Source organism: Prionailurus viverrinus, chromosome A1 (genome assembly GCF_022837055.1).
Source record: "Prionailurus viverrinus isolate Anna chromosome A1, UM_Priviv_1.0, whole genome shotgun sequence".
Taxonomy (NCBI): Eukaryota; Metazoa; Chordata; class Mammalia; order Carnivora; family Felidae; genus Prionailurus; species Prionailurus viverrinus.
This window is the reverse complement of record NC_062561.1, coordinates 112066555-112083621: the sequence shown is the minus strand read 5'-3', so window position 1 is coordinate 112083621 and position 17067 is coordinate 112066555. Positions and strand designations below refer to the sequence as shown.

Sequence of the window (17067 nt, the reverse complement as noted above, 5' to 3'; positions counted from 1 at the left end):
CAGAGCCTGGAGCCCGTTTCCGATTCTGTGTCTCCCTATCTCTCTGCCCCTCCCCCATTCATGCTCTGTCTCTCTGTCTCAAAAATAAATAAACGTTAAAAAAAAAAATTTTTTTTTAAAAAGGAAATTCTTCTTACCATACACAAAAACAAATTCAAAATGAACTAAAAACCTAAATGTAAGACCTGAAACCATAAAAATCCTAGAAGAGAGGACAGTTCTTTGCCTCTCGTGAGGCAAAGAAAAACAGGGGTGCCTGGCTGGCTCAATCGGTGGAAGTGCAACTTTTGACCTCAAGGTTGTGAGCTCAAGCTGCACATTTGGCCTAATTACTTAAAAGTAAAATCTTAAAAAACAAAAAACAAAGAAAAAAGCAAAACAAACAAAAATAAACTACCGGGACTACATCAGAATAGAACGCTTCTCAAAAATAATATAAACACAGGGAGGGGGACAAAACGTAAGAGACTCTTAAATATAGAGAACAAACAGAGGGTTGCTGGAGGGGTTGTGGGAGGGAGGATGGGCTAAATGGGTAAGGGGCTTAAGAAATCTATTCCTGAAATTATTGTTGCACCAGATGCTAACTAACCTGGACGTAAATTACAAAAAATAAAAATAAATCAATATAAATAAATAAATGTTCATTTATCCTTAAAACAAAAGCCTCTGCACAGCAAAGGAAATAATCAACAAAACTAAAGGACAACCTACTGAATGGGAGAACATATTTGCAAATGACATATCTGACAAAGGGGTAGTATCCAAAATATATAAACACCTTATAAAACTCAACACCCAAAAAACAAATAATCCAATAAAAACTGGGCAGAAGATGTGAACAGACATTTCTCCAAAGAAGACATCCTGATGGTCAACACACATGAAAAGATGTTCAACATCACTAATCATCAGGAAAATGCAAATCAAAACAACAATGAGATATCACCTCACACCTGTCAGAATGGCTAAAATCAACAACACAAGGATGTGTTGGCAAGGATGTGGAGCAAAAAGACCTTGTACCCACTGTTGGTGGGAATGCAAACTGGTGCAGCCACCATGGAAAAGAGTATGGAGGCTCCACAAAAAATTAAAAATAGAACTATCCAGGGGCTTCTAGGCGGCTGAGTCAGTTGAGCATGTGACTCTTGATTTTGGCTCAGGTAATGATCCCATGGAATCAAGCCCCACATTAGGCTCCATGCTGAACCTAAAGCCTGTTTGAGATTCACCCTCTTCCCCACTCATGTGCTTTCGCTCTCTCTCTCTCTCTCTCTCTCAAAAATAAATAAACAAACAAATAAATAAAACGGAACTACCCTATGATCCAGTAATCCCACTACTGGGTACTTATCAAAAGAATACAAAAAAACTTACTCAAAAAAAAGGACACAAGGACATATGAACCCCTATGTTTACCGCAGCATTATTTAAATTAGCCAAATTATGGAAGCAGCCCAAGTACCCATGGACAGATGAATGGATAAAGAAGACATCACACACACACACACACACACACACACACAGAGGAATATGATTTGGCCATCATAAAGAATGAAATCTCCCTGTTTGCAACAACATGGATGGAGCCAGAAAACATAATGCTAAGTGAAGGAAGTCAGTCAGAGAAAGACAAATACCACACGACTTCACTCATAAGTGGAATTCAAGAAACAAAACAAATGAACAAAGGGGGAAAAAAAAGATAGGCAAACCAAGAACCACACTTTTAGCTATAGAGAGCAAACAGTTACCAGAGGGGAGGTGGGTGGGTGGAACAGGGGACAGGGATTAAAGAACACATTTGGGATGAGCACTAACGTATGGAAATGTTAAATCAGGTGTACAGTGTACACCTGAAACTAATACAGCACTTTATGTTACCTACACTGGAATTAAAATACTTTAAAAAAGAGGAAATTCTGACACATGATAAAACACGGATAAGCCTCAATGACAATTATGCTAAGTGAAATAAACCAGGCACAGAAATACAAACACTGTATGATTCCACTCATGTGAAGTACCTAAAACAGGCAAATTCATAGGTACAAAAAGTAGAATACACGTTCCCAGGGGCCAGAAGGTGGGGATGGGGATGAAGTTATTATTTAACAGGTAGAGTTTCTGTTTGGAACAATGAAAAACTTCTGGAAATAGATAACGGTGTTGTTACACAGCACTGTTAATGTACTTAACACCACTGAATCACACACTTAAAATAGTTAAAATGGTAAATTTTATGTAATATATATTTCATCCCAATTAACAAAACAAAGGGGGAAAACATGAGTGATTTTCAAGCATTAGGAGAGCCTAGGTGGCTCATCTGGTTAAGCGTCCAACTTCAGCTCAGGTCATGATCATGGTTTGTGAGTTAGAGCCCCATGTTGGTCTCTCTGCTGTCAGCACTGATGGATCCTCTGTCTACCTCTCTTTGCCCCTCACTCACTGGTTCTCTCTCTCTCTCTCTCAAAACAAATAAACAAACTTAAAAAAAAAAAACAAAACTCAAAACATTAAAAGTTAACCAAATACATACCCTTAGAGCCCTTTTAATTGCATCTACAATGAAACTTGGTGTCACAGACTGTATATTCCAAAGATGACAGCAAAAGCATGGCTTATTCTACATGCTCTTCTGCATAGGGAATGACCCTCCTATCAAGAAGTGGAGTCTATACCTCCATCCCCTTGAATCTGGGCCAGTCATGGGACTATTCTGACCTACAGAGTATGATGGAAATGAAAGTTCTGCCAATTCCCAGTATCATCCCTAACTGGCCTGGCAAGTAGCCTTAACTTGCCTTCTCGCCAAGTAGTCCCACAGAGAGATCCACAAAGGGAAGGGCCAGGATCCCTGGCCAATAACCTGACTGAGCTCGGTCAAGAGCCAGTACCAACTTCCCAGCCACATTAAGTAAGGCAAATATGGAAATGGATCCCCAGTCCCAATTAAGCCATGCCAGCAGATACAGCATGAAACAGAAACTAGGTTAAGTGCTGAGCTCTAGCTAAAGCAAAGATTTATAAAGAAAATAGATGATAGCTGCCACTACATTTTGGGGTGGTTCATTACAAAGTCACAGACTGCCAGAACACATCCTTAATGAGGGTAATTCAAACTGTCTCTGTTGCACATGCTCAGGGTTCTAAGTCTTACATATATACAACAATGGAGACATCACACAGAAAATAAAAGGTTACTTTCAATTAAAGCTCTAATGTGAATCATGAAAACCTCCAGGTTGCATGGCACAATGGAAAGAATATAACACAAAACAGAGAATTTTTTTTTTTTTTTTTTTTTTTTTAATTTTTTTTTTCAACGTTTATTTTTGGGACAGAGAGAGACAAAGCATGAACGGGGGAGGGGCAGAGAGAGAGGGAGACACAGAATCGGAAACAGGCTCCAGGCTCCGAGCCATCGGCCCAGAGCCTGACGCGGGGCTCGAACTCACGGACCGCGAGATCGTGACCTGGCTTAAGTCGGACGCTTAACCGACTGCGCCACCCAGGCGCCCCAAAACAGAGAATTTTAAGTTCTATTTCTCCTTAGCTGATTAATGGCTATAAAGTTTGGTCAAACCAATGTACTCCTTGTCTTATTTTCTTTACTTCAAAGATGGAATAATAATAATGCTTATTAGCCCCCAGAGTTCTGAATAAAAGAGGAGATAGAAGATACAAACTCTGGTTCTAAACTCAGTACACAGTAAACACACAGTACACAGTACACTGCAGTGCTTGGTCAAATTAAATACTCAACAGATACTTCAGTAAACATTACCTCCATGAAGAGACATGCAAGGATAAGATGCTCTCATTAAATCTTTCAGAAGACCATCTGCATGTTCCTGCTTATCCACAAATATAATGACAGATCCCGATTCTTGATAATGGCCGAGAAGCTCAAGTAACTTCAAGAACTTCTTTTCTTCTTCAATCACAATCTGCAAACAGCAAATCGCACCAAGTTAACTGAGTAAAACTGCAAATACATCTTGTGAACAAAAATACTCATTTTATTTGTGGCAGATGGCGAAATGACAATATCTTGCTATATTTTAAGACCGGGCAGGAAAATATTGATTTTAATTGATAAACCAGTAAGACCAAAAACAAATCTGTAACTTTCAGAGAGGGGGCTTGTAAATGTGGGCAATCACCTGGTTCTCTCTGCCTCTTGATCTCACACCCTATTAACTAAAAAACAAGATGTGACATTTCTATTAACAAGCCCACCTCTTCTGGTGGGATGAACTAAAAAGGGCATTTTTTAAGAGGATTTTAAACATGCAGTTCCACAGAAAAGCATATTCAAGTGCATCATATAAAATATTAATGGCTACAGTTGTATCCTATTTAATTTTAGAAATTACCTTCCTACATCACAATGATCCCACAAGAATCACATCCTGAACATCCAGGGAACTGAGGGTTTCTTAAAGGCTGTACCTACCACTTGTTGTTCCACATCTGAGCAAACCACGCTTCTGCCTCCAACCTGCACTTCAATGGGTTTACTGAGGATTCTGCGAGCCAAAGCCTCCATAGCTCTGGGGAAAGTAGCTGAAAACATAACTGTCTGTCGATCGGGACGGACATTATCCACAATGCGCATGACCTAAGGACACAATGCAAATAAATATGGTTGAGTGTAGCCTCTAAAAGTCAATGATGTTAAAATCAAGTAGAAAGAAATTTTGAGAACATCCATTCAGTGACTTCTAAACCTGTTACCTTAGATTATAATTGATTTTACCCCATAATTTGCTCCTCTCAGTCCCCCCCCCCCCCCCCCCCCCGTTAAGAAACGGCAACTGTAGTTATCTACATGTTTAGGCCAAAGATGGAGGAGCCATCTGTAACTACTCTCTCTCTCTTTCTCTCATCTCACACCTAATTCATCAATAAATACAGTATTCTCAGTCTTCAAACTACATCTGGGATGAAACTATTCTCCCTTGTACCACTGTTTTCCTTCACTTAGTAAACACAATTTTACTGAACTATTATGTGCCAAGCACTGCTCTATTTGGAAATATGCAATAAAAACAGACAAAAATTTGTCTCCATGGAACTTCTATTCTAAGGAGAGTGGACACATAAATATATTATGTATCAAAGGTTGAAAGAGCTACAGAAAGAGAACAATGAAGGTGAACATACTGTTGAGGGAGTAAGATACAGGCACCAATTGCCTCAGTGTCTGTAGAGCCCTGGAGAAAATAAAGACTCCTAGGATTCTTGTGATGATTGGTAAAACAAGAAAAAAAAGTAATAATGAGTAATATTACTGATGATGGTTTAAAGGTAGATGGTGGTGAGGGGCGCCTGGGTGGCGCAGTCGGTTAAGCGTCCGACTTCAGCCAGGTCACGATCTCGCGGTCAGGGAGTTCGAGTCCCGCGTCAGGCTCTGGGCTGATGGCTCAGAGCCTGGAGCCTGTTTCCGATTCTGTGTCTCCCTCTCTCTCTGCCCCTCCCCCGTTCATGCTCTGTCTCTCTCTGTCCCAAAAATAAATAAACGTTGAAAAAAAAAAAAATTTAAAAAAAAAATAAAAAAAAATAAAGGTAGATGGTGGTGGCTGGAAACTGGGAAGGGTATTCTTCCAAAGAAGACATCCAGAAGACTAACAGATACACGAAAATATGTTCAATATCACTCATCATCAGGGAAATACAAATCAAAACCATGATGAAATACCACCTCACAGGTGTCAGAATGGCTAAAATTAACTCAGGAAACAACAGTGTTGGCGAGGATGTGGAGACAGGGGAACTCTCTCGCACTGTTGGTGGGAATGCAAACTGGTGCATCCACTCTGGAGAACAGTATGGAGGTTTCTCAACAAGTTAAAAATAGAACTACCCTATAATCCAACAAGTGTATCACTCCGCATTTACCTAAGGGATACAAATATACAGATTTGAAGGGGTACAAACACTCTGACCTTTACAGCACCATTATCAACAATAGCAAAACTATGGAAAGAGTCCAAATGTCCATTAAATGATGAATGGATAAAGAATGTGGTAGAGGAGTGACTGGGTGGCTCAGTCAGTGATGCATCCGACTTTAGATCAGGTCATGATCTTGCAGTTTATGGGTTCAAGCCCCACGTCGGGCTCTGTACTGACAGCTCAGAGCCTGGAGCCTGCTTCCGATTTTGTGTCTCCCTCTCTCTCTGGCCCTCCCCCACTCACTCTCTCTTTCTCTCTCAAAAATAAACAAACAGAGTTTTTACAAAATAAATTTTAAGAAAGATGTGGTAGGCAAACACAAATGGTAGTGAGGATGAGGAGAAAGAGGATCTCTTTTGCACTGCTAGCAGGAATGCAAACTGATGCAGCCATTCTGGAAAACAGTATGGAGGTTCCTCAAAAAATTAAAAATAGAACTACCCTACGACCCAGCAAATTGCACTACTGGGTATTTATCTAAGGGATACAGGTGTGCTGTTTCCAAGGGGCACATGCACTCCAATGTTTATAGCAGCACCATCAACAATAGCCCAAGTATGGAAAGAGCCCAAATGTCCAAGGACAGATGAACGGATAAAGAAGGTGTGGTATATCTATACAATGGAGTGTTACTCGGCAATCAAAAAGAATGGCATCTTGTCATTTGCAATTACGTGGGTGGAACTAGAGGGTATTATGCTAAGCGAAATTAGCCATTTGGAGAAAGACAAATATCATATGACTTCACTCATATGAGGACTTTAAGATACAAAACAGATGAACATAAGGGAAGGGAAACAAAAACAATATAAAAACAGTGAGAGGGACAAAAACAGAACAGACTATTAAATATGGAGAACAAACAGGATTACTGGAGGGATTATGGGAGGAGGGATGGGTTAAATGGGTAAGGGGCATTAAGGCATCTACTCCTGAAATCACTGGTGCACTATATGCTAACTAACTTGGATGTAAATTAGAAAAATAAATTTAAAAAAAGCATGAGTTTTACAGTATGTAAATTTTATTTGTCAACAAAACAAAACAAAAAGCAACAAAATGTTTCAAGATGGTAAAAGATTAATCAAGCTCAAAGAAGCTGGCAGTAAGAAAAAGTTGAGAATGATGCTATTCTCCCTATATGGAGAGGAAAGGTGGGATTCCAAAATGAAGAGAATTGATGCAAAGTCTGCTTAAGAAGCAATCAAATCCCAGGGCACCTAGGGGGTTCAGTCAGTTAAGAGTCCAACTTCAGCTCAGGTCATTTTCACAGTTTGTGGGTTTGAGCCCCACATCAGGCTGTGCTGAATCTCAGAGTGTGGAGCCTGCTTCAGATTCTGTGTCTCCCTCTCTCTCTATTCCTCCCCCACTCGTGCTCTCTCTCTCTGTCACTCTCTCACAAATAAAAATTTTTTTAAAGAAGCAATCAAATCCCTCAACCTCCACCTATCTCCTACTGTCAGGCCCTTCTCTCACCCTAGCCAAAGACCCAAAGGTTTAGCTGATGCAGAATATAAAATAAGAACATGACTGGATGAGGCAAGGATAACATCCTAAGAAGAAAAGCATTAAGTAAATGCATGATGTTCAATACTGAGGCTCCCACTCTCCCTCAAGCCTCTTTCCCAACCTAGAACAAGAGACAGGCCTTTACAGTCCAGGCTGGAGACTGGCCAATATTTTTCCCGGGAAAGTCTGCCCAGTCCAAGAAGTCAGGCAGAAGATAGTCCTCATCTAAATGGAAGTCCCAGCCAGATTACAACAGTGAAACTCAGGATCACTAAGTACTGCTCTGGCACAGAGAACTCTGAATTTTAAGCTGCCTTTTCTCTGTCCCTTAAATGTAAATAGTTAACTACAGGTTCCCAGACCTCTACACAATGTTTCTAATCTGAATGCAGAAATCAAAGCAAATAGAAAATCAACTCAGAGGACATAAATCCTACGCAGATAGAAGGCAATCTTTAAAAATGAGTCATTTAAATGAAATCTTGCCATTTGCAACAACATGGATGAACCCAGAGGGTATAATGCTAAATGAAATAAGTCAGTCAGAGAAAGACAAATACCATATGATCTCATTTATGTATGGAATTTAAGAAGCAAATGAACAGGTATGCCTAGGTGGCACCATTAGTTAAGAATCCAACTCTTGATCTTGGCTCAGGTCATGACCTCATGGTTCATGCGACTGAGCCCCACACTAGACTCTGTGCTAACAGCATGGAGCCTGTTTGGTATTATCTCTACCCGCCTCTCTCAAAATAAATAAACTTAAAAAAAATGAATAAAGAATAAAAACAGACAAAAGAAAAAAAAGCATACTCTTAAATACAGAGAACAAAATGGTGGTTACCAGAGGGGAGGTGAGTGGGGATAAGTGCAACAGGTGAAGGGGATTAAGAGTACAGTTATCATGATGAGCACGGAGTAATATATAGAACCACTAATAACATACACCTGAAACTAATAGCACTGTATGTTAATTATACTTGAATAAAAGTAAATTTAGAACATAAAAATAAATCACTGAAGGGGCACCGGGTGACTCAGTTGGTCAAGGGACCGACTCTTGATTTTGGCCCAGGTCATGATTTCACGACTCGTGAGTTCAAGCCCTGAACTGGGCTCTGTGCTGACAGCACGGAACCTGCTTGGGATTCTCTGTCTCCCTCTCTTTCTGCCTCCCACACTCACATGCTCTCTGTCTCAAAAATAAATAAACATTTAAAAAAAAATCATTTAAGGGGCGCCTCGGTGGTTCAGTCGGTTAAGCGTCTGACTTCAGCTCGGGTCATGATCTCGCAGTTTGTGAGTTCAAGCCTCACGCTGGGCTCCGTGCTGACAGCTCAGGGCCTAGAGCCAGCTTCTGATTCTGCATCTCCCCTTCTCTCTCTGCCCCTCCACCGCTCACGCTCTTCCAAAAATAAATAAACGCTCTCAAAAATAAAGAAACATTAAAAAAAAATCATTTAAGTGCTCACTTTAGCAGCACACATACTAAAACAAATTGGAATGATACAGAGATTAGCATGTTCCCGTGCAAGGAGGAAATGCATGAAGAGTTCCATTAAAAATTTTTTTTTAATTTTTTTTTTAATGTTTATTTATTTTTGATAGAGAGAGAGAGAGACAGAGCATGAACGGGGGAGGGTCAGAGAAAGGGAGACACAGAATCCGAAACAGGCATCAAAGGAGGAAAATTTTCTTGAAAACCACAACTAACTCCCTCTCTTGCCCAAGTGCTAAGAGAAATCTTCATGAATAAGCTATAAATCCTGTGCTTCATGGAACGGTGTACTAACTATCACACATGGGAGCTTAGATTTTCCTTATGAATACCTATTACTGCTTAGAGTCGTGAAGATGCCCATAGTATGACGCTAATGATGACACACGTTTTCAGGGATGACTGGCCTGGGTTTCAATTGCCTTCTTATGCTCACTTGGCTATCACACTGGGGGCTACTGATTAAAAGCTGTTCCTGAAACTTTTCAGTATGTTCCCTCTCTCACAGTACACAGATAATTAAAGTCAGCCATGGGCTGCCAAGTACAAAGTCCTTAAACTTCTCCTTTCATACCTATAGGCTAAAACTCAATTCATCAGTCCAGCTGGTCACTAATGTTTACAAAGGTAGCAATTTCCCCCACTTTTCACTGATTTCAAGTCTTGATCCTTGGCATACGCTCCTTTTGAAGAAGTTCTAAAAGTTTAGTACATTCTCTCTTATACTTCTCTTGACAATGTGCAATGCTTTCCTTTACCCTCAAGAAAATAATTTGCTACCAACTTAATGATTTATTTACTTATCAAAGTAAATATCACTATCTCAATCTTTAAGTCACAAATAGGGTCCTTGAGATGTTGATATGTATGTTGGTAAAAATTACCCTGGACTACAGGGGCCTGGGTGGATCAGTCAGGTAAGTCTCCGACTTCAGTTCAGGTCATAATCTCACAGTTCGCGGGTTCGAGCCTGCATCAGGCTCTGTGCTGACAGCTCAGATTCTGTGTCTCCCTCTCTCTCTCTCTGCTCCTCCCCTGCTCACTCTCTCTCTAAAAAATAAACACTACATAAAAAACAAAATTACTCTGGACTAGAGCATTATTGTGAAATAGGAATAAAACTTGGGGGTGCAGGGAGAGGTCTCAACTGTCATTACATCCCTGATTCTGTTTCCTCTAATGTAAAGGATTACATTAGACTTAAAAATAAGTTTTTGAAAAATGCTCTTTTTTCAGTACCTCTATCTCCTTAAGTAGCATCCATATTATTCAATAGGAGCTGCTTACGCACCAAACCCTTCACCAGTGGCCTGAACACAGGACTGAGAGGTGCTGAAGTATCTAATCATCAATCTAGTGACCTATTTTTTTTTTTTAATATTTACTTATTTATTTATTTGAGAGACAGAGCATGAGTGAGGGAGGGGCAGAGAGAGAGGGAGACACAGAATCTGAAGCAGGCTCCAGGCTGAGCTGTCAGCACAGAGCCTGACGTGGGGCTCGAACTCATGAGCTGCGAGATCACGACTTGAGCTGAAGTTAGACACTCAACCAACTGAGCCACCCAGGTGCCCCCTACTTTTTTTTTTTTTTTTTAAGAGAGAGAGCACAAGCGGTACAGGGAGAGAGAATCTTAAGTTAGCAGATTCCATGCCCAGTGCAGAAACCGATGTGGGTTCTTACGACTCTGAGATCATGACCTGAGCCAAAATGAAAAGTTGGATGCTTAGCTGATGGAGCCACCCAGGTGCCCCTTCAGTGACCTATTTTTTATGCCAATTTGAAGACAGCCTTCAAAGTTACAATAATCTCTCACTAAACAGTGAGCTCCTTGATGACTGAAGCAAGCATGCTGCTTTGCACTGTACAAGTGACAAACACATTTACTGTCTCACTTTACTACATGATCGGTATTTTCAAGAAAGTAAAAACTCGGAGTAAACATCTTTAGAATCTTTAGATTTAGTGATCTTTAGATCACTTCATTTTGTACTAGTCACACGTATGAATAAATCTGTCAATTAAAACATTCGTGACTTTCTTAATAAAAATAAAAAGTAAAACATGTAAATAATCATTTGGGTTTTTTTTTTGTAAATAACCACTTTTTTTATAACTAATAGGAATATTACTTAACATATTTTCACAAAGTATGTATATCCAGCTCCATAATGGCTAACTAGAGCTAAAGATCAAGGTCTATATCTAATCAATTTCTTCTCTTACTCTTTAATTTTACTAAATTAAAAAAGAACCTAGAAACTGTGGAAAAATTTGTCATGGAAAACCACTTTTTAATATTCTATTAGGGGCACTTGGGTGACTCAGTCAGTTGAGCATCGAACTCTTGATTTCAGCTCAGTTCATGATTTCAGGGTTGTGGGATTAAACCCCATATCAGGCTCAGTGCTGAATGTGGAGCCTGCTTAAGATTCTCTCCCCCCTCCCCACCCACCACCACTCTCCCCTGCTTGTCCTCTCTCTAAAATTATAAATAAATAAATAAAACAATTCACAAAGATCTGCCCAAGTGCCTTTCAACCTGCCAGCCTGTATATGCTAATGTGAAAAAGGAGACTCCTGTACGTTCTGCCAATGTCACTGTATAGCATATACATTTACTATGGATTTACACTCAGAAAAATATACATTAAGCATTATTTGATTTAGTTCCCAATTTTCATGATTTTTTTCAATACAGAATCATGTCTGGAGGCACACTGCTTGCCAACTCTGCTCTAGATAGAAGTCATCGTGCAGATGTGCACTGACTAGCACCAGCTTTGATTCAAATGGGGATGCCTTTACTTGCTTTAACATCCAAATAGTGCTCTATGGCACTGAACCTGAACCAAGCATTTTTAATCTACACAACAGCTCACAAAATAATCATTAACCTAAAATTTCTTCTTTTCAGCGGTTTAGTGCTTAACACATACACTGTTACTCAGCATTTCTCCCTCACGTACTTAATGTAGATGTAAGCACTAATGGCAAGAAATGACTCACACACTACACTGCATATGATTGGGAAAAGTTATTTTGGCCTCTTTCTGGCAACACTTAATTGATTTACCAGAAAGGCCCAATCACACCACACCTACCTTAAACATTACCATAAAATCTAAGATTTCCCAGGATTGGGAAAGACATTTGAAAGGGATCTAATTCCATCTTCCATCTGTTCATCAATTCCTTCTGCTCTCGTTCCTCAAATGGACCCCCTACCTCTAACCAAACACATGGACGAAAAACATATTCAGTATCTGCCCTCCTCCCACAATGTAAATTGTTTCATCTCCAAATAATGTTTATCCAGTTCTTTCTCACATTATGCTTAGATTCAGCTCCCTATAGCTTCCCAACTGGGTCCCAGGTCTACTCCTCAATGATTCTTTCATGTGACAGACTTTTTTCAAACGATTAAAGGATGCTATCAAATCCTCTACTCCAAGCTAAATGTCACTTATTCATTTAACTATTTCTCACATGGTTCGGGTGTCACCATAATCCTGTTTACTGTTATGTGCTCTTGTATATCCCATTTAGATTGTGATCCCTAAATCTAAACACAACACATACAAGTATATGACAAGCAATACATTTCTGGAGAACACATGAATAAACTGAAAAAAACCAAAGGCCACCTTAACTGTATCCCCTTTTTTTAATTTTAAAAAAATTTCAGAGAGAGAGAGTGCCAAGTGGGAGAGAGGAGCAGAGGGGGAGAGAGAGAATCTTAAGCAGGCTCCATGCTCAGAGAGAGCCCAACATGGGGCCTTATCCCATGACCCGGGATCATGATCTGAGCAGAAATCAAGAGTTAGACGCTCACCAACTGAGCTACCCAGGTGTCTTTAAAGAATTTCTTAAGCAATCTCTACATCCAACGTGGAGCTCAAGCCCACAGACCAGAGATCAAGAGTCACATGCTCCACCTATTGAGAAAGCGAATACCCCATTTCTATTAATGCAGTTTATGATCAAAAATAATTTTTTTTGGCATCCATAGCACATTGATAACTCACATTCCTTATCTCATTAACAAAAATTCCTAAGACCTTAAAGTTCCTTAACATGTGTCCCTCTAAGTTTATAACACTGAAATTTTCTATCTGAGCAAAGTGTGCATGAGGAATATTAACATCTAAGGTAGACAAATGCTCTGGCCCTTAGTTTTTACATTTGCAGAATGTAAACAAAATGTGCTATATTGATCGTTGAGGCAATTAAAAGCATGAATTAAAAGAATTTATTTCAAAATACAATAAAAACTATAAAACAGAGAAGCTTAAGCTTCTATTATCAGCATTCCAATTCTAATTTAAGCAACAATGGTTTTAGAAATACCTTCTGAACCAGTTTTATGAGGAATTCAGAGCATAATTATCTATTTGAAATCCCTATGTCCCCAACCTACTATATTACAACACAACAAAAACGTGTGAGAAGGTCAGACACCATATTAACATGTTATTCTCATGGCAGGTACAAGATTTTCTAGTTCAAAACACTAAGACACGTAATGATTACCTGTGGTTCAAAACCCATGTCAAACATTCTGTCTGCTTCGTCTAAAACAACATATGTTACTCTTCGAAGATTTGTGACCCGACCTAAGATGAGGAAAAAAAATAAAGACAAAACGAAAACTAAAAATCAGTCACAATTCATTTTATGACTACCAAGAACTTTAAAAAACTGTAAAGGGAACTAAAATGCCTGACTTAACCAGAGGGGTAAGTTAGGTATCTTTAAAGAGTGAACAGAAATTTTGGTCTACAAGATCTTAATCTAATGGCAAATACTTTCTGACAATGGGTATATGAGGCCCTTTATTTTGTCAAACTCGTCTCTTGCATACCATCATAGGGCCTGAAGGACCTGTAAAATTCAGAAAACAGCCCTCTCCAAAACACATCATAAAACTAAGACTGAGATGAAGCATCGAGCCACATCAGCCATTATCTGACAGCATCACCTAGAAAAAAACATATTAGAGATTACAGCGTATGTGTGGAAAGCAAGTTCCAGTGCTAACTATTTTAGACGCAGAAAACCTCCTTTTAATATTACTTTATAAACTACTTTCATATAGTCAGAAGCTTCTACTGGGCATATCAAAATATTAATGAGAAGCTATTCAACATCATTAAGTAACTGAATTATTAAACAAAAACTTCAAATACCAAATGTATTGCATACACACATTTTTCTACACAAAGATATCATAAGTTCAATGTTATTAAACGCTCCCAATGGTTTAAACAGATGCAAGTGGTTTCTTAGGCAGTGGAAAACTAAAAACATACACAGGAAAGTTTTTCTAAAGGATTTACACAAGCCTTTCTATCAAGTGATGAATCAATCACCTGGCAAAAACATGTATAAAGTAGTTATTAAATATAAACCAAAAGGACAGATAAGGGAAAAAGGTAAAATTAATCAAGATGAATTTCAGGAGACTTAATCAATGCAGCATTGAGAAAAAACAAGGGATTATTTCATCAGCATTCAACCCAAAACTTTTTGTAGGCTGTACAAGCACAATGATTTATCAAACAATTTCGTTGTCACTTCGTCAACATCATATAGAATTAGAATTAAGTGTATACAGAAATTCAAGCCGAATGCTACAAGAAACATGCATTACTCACAGTTTTTAATACTTTATTATGTATATATTGAACACTGCAATGGAAACCTTTGAAAGCATTTTCTTCAAAAAATAAGAAATGAGCCAAAGTAAATGCTCTCCAATATTTAAGTACTCCATACTAACATTTGCAGCCCCCATTAGTTTTGCAAGGTTGGGAACAGCATTAAATTACCTACCTTGGATGGCTTAAGTCTCGGAAGCCCAGTTCTATAAATCTCGAAGGGCCTTTCTCCACAGAAGTTAAATAATGTCAACAGTTTAGTAACAGTTTTGATAGGGAATAATTTAACAAAGCACAACATAAGAGCTAAAAAAACATGCAATATTTACAAAAGATAAAATTTCTTGAAGCTGCAATACCTTAATTTATCCAGTATTGTAATAAAACATTAGCTTCTGTGGAGGAAAAAGTCTGAAGTTTAGAATAATAAAAATAAAAAAAAGATAGCCCCCCCAACCCCATTAAAAGCAAAGCTAGACCAAAATTTGATTAAGAATCCATGTTAAGAACCAAAAACATCATATGGAGTTAGTTTCAAAAAAAAATTGAAAGTTAAATTGCAGTAATATTATGAATGCTTGCAACAGTTAGCTGGTTGCAATGTAAATTTTAAGATATTACAGCTTTAAGAAGAAATATTAAAAAAAAATGGTGGTTTCTTGTATCTGCTTTGATTTAACAAAAATGTATAGAATTCAAAAACGAGAAATGAGAACAACAAAAAATATCCCTGACTTACCACTGTTAGCTGCTAACATGTCAATCATTCGACCAGGTGTGCAAACAATAATTTCAGCACCTCTTTTCAGCTCAGCAATCTAATAAAAAAGATGAAATTTTAGTCTATTTATCACTAATACTTATTTAAACAGATTTGAAAATAATGTCCAGGGTCACCATACAGCTCCATAAGGTAACACAGTGAAGTCTGATTAGAAGACTCCAAAGCTTCCTGCTTAATTCTTTGGAATGCTGGAGCACGACAAAGGAAAAGGAAGCAGCAACATGACGACATGGTATTGTAACTTTGAACTCAATGAAAACCAGAGAATTTTACCAATTTTAATTTCACATGATCCCTTAAAAGAAAGGAACATTAGAAAGCAGTAATTAAAGCAATTATATACACCAATGTTTTTCAAGTCGAGAATTGTTTCCATTAGAGAATCACGAGTATCCACAACCAGTATTCTCATTTTCTAATTTTATTTACCTGTTCACTTGTTATTTTTTTTTAATTTGATTTGATTTTTTTGGTTGTTTCTTTTGTTTTTTGAGAGAGGGAGTGAGTGAGGGGCAAAGAGGGAGAGAGAGAGAGAGAATCCCACGAGGAGCAGAGAGAAAGGGAAAGAGAGAGGGAGAGACAGAATCCCCCTGAGCTGACAGTGCGGAGCCCAAAGGGGGCTCGAGCTCACCAATACAGGGCTCGAACTCACGAACTGAGAAATCTTGACCTGAGCCGAAGTCTGGTGCTTTACCAAGTGAGTCACCCAGGTGCCCCTATTTTTTATTTTTTAAAGATTTATTTATTTTGAGAAAGAAAAAGTGTGGGCAGGGGGAAGGGCAGAGAGAGAAATCCCTGTGCGGTCAGCACAGAACACGAAGTGGGGCTCAAACCCATGAACCCTGAGATCATGACCTGAGCAGAAACCAAGAGTCAGACACTTAACCGACTGGGCTACCCAGGTGCCTCAACAATCAGTATTTTTAAAATGAAACAGAATGGAAAAACCAGAATGTGTTAGAGATCAGTAAACTTTCATTTCACTTCTATATAAATATAACATGCATGCATGTGTAAAGTTATTTTTTGTAAATGTTATTTCTTACAATAAACTGTCATCAGAACAACTGAGGCAAGATAAGCTTAGAAAACATAAAGCATTTAACAACAGCAAATATTCCTTAAAAAGGAATGTGGTTAAATAAATTAAGATAATGCCACTTAATTTATTGCATTTTTCTAGTATCAGAAGACATATTCGTTATCAAAGCCTAAGAAGTCTTTTAAGAAAAAAAGTCGACTTTAACATTGTACAACATGACCTTTCCAAAACTTATTTGGTCACACAACCTGGTTTTTTTCCTTCTTCTAGTTAAAGCAAAATTATCTAATAACCATCATTTTTAAGAAGACATTTGGAAAAATGTCAAAGTAAAGAGAGTAAATTAAATTATGTTTAAATAACTGCTGCAGGGCGCCTGGGTGGCTCAGTTGGTTGAAGCATCTAACTTCTGCTCAAGTCATAATCTCAAGGTTTGTGAGTCTGAGTCCTGCATCAGGCTCTGTGCTGATAGCTCAGAGCCTGGAGCCTGCTTTGTATTCGGTGTCTCCCTCTCTCTCTGTCCCTCCCCTGCTCATGCTATGTCTCTCTCTCTCTCTCTCAAAAATATATAAACATTAAAAAAATTTTTTTAGTAAATAAATAA

General features: G+C 38.5%; 1 protein-coding gene and 1 non-coding gene across 3 annotated transcripts in view; one reads left to right on the top strand and one right to left on the bottom strand.

Moving 5' to 3' along the window:
• Positions 1 to 17067, bottom strand: part of DDX46 (DEAD-box helicase 46) — a 69300-nt gene that overhangs the window by 30403 nt on the left and 21830 nt on the right. For both annotated transcript variants that reach the window (XM_047864476.1, XM_047864484.1), the window contains exons 12-15: positions 15377 to 15455; positions 13511 to 13593; positions 4466 to 4630; positions 3794 to 3956 (exon numbers count right to left, since the gene is read on the bottom strand). In XM_047864476.1, coding sequence (XP_047720432.1) covers positions 3794 to 3956; positions 4466 to 4630; positions 13511 to 13593; positions 15377 to 15455 — 490 coding nt within the window. The remainder of the gene's footprint in view (positions 1 to 3793; positions 3957 to 4465; positions 4631 to 13510; positions 13594 to 15376; positions 15456 to 17067) is intronic.
• Positions 8944 to 9051, top strand: LOC125147420 (U6 spliceosomal RNA). The gene has a single exon (XR_007145184.1). It is a non-coding gene; the product is annotated as a U6 spliceosomal RNA (small nuclear RNA).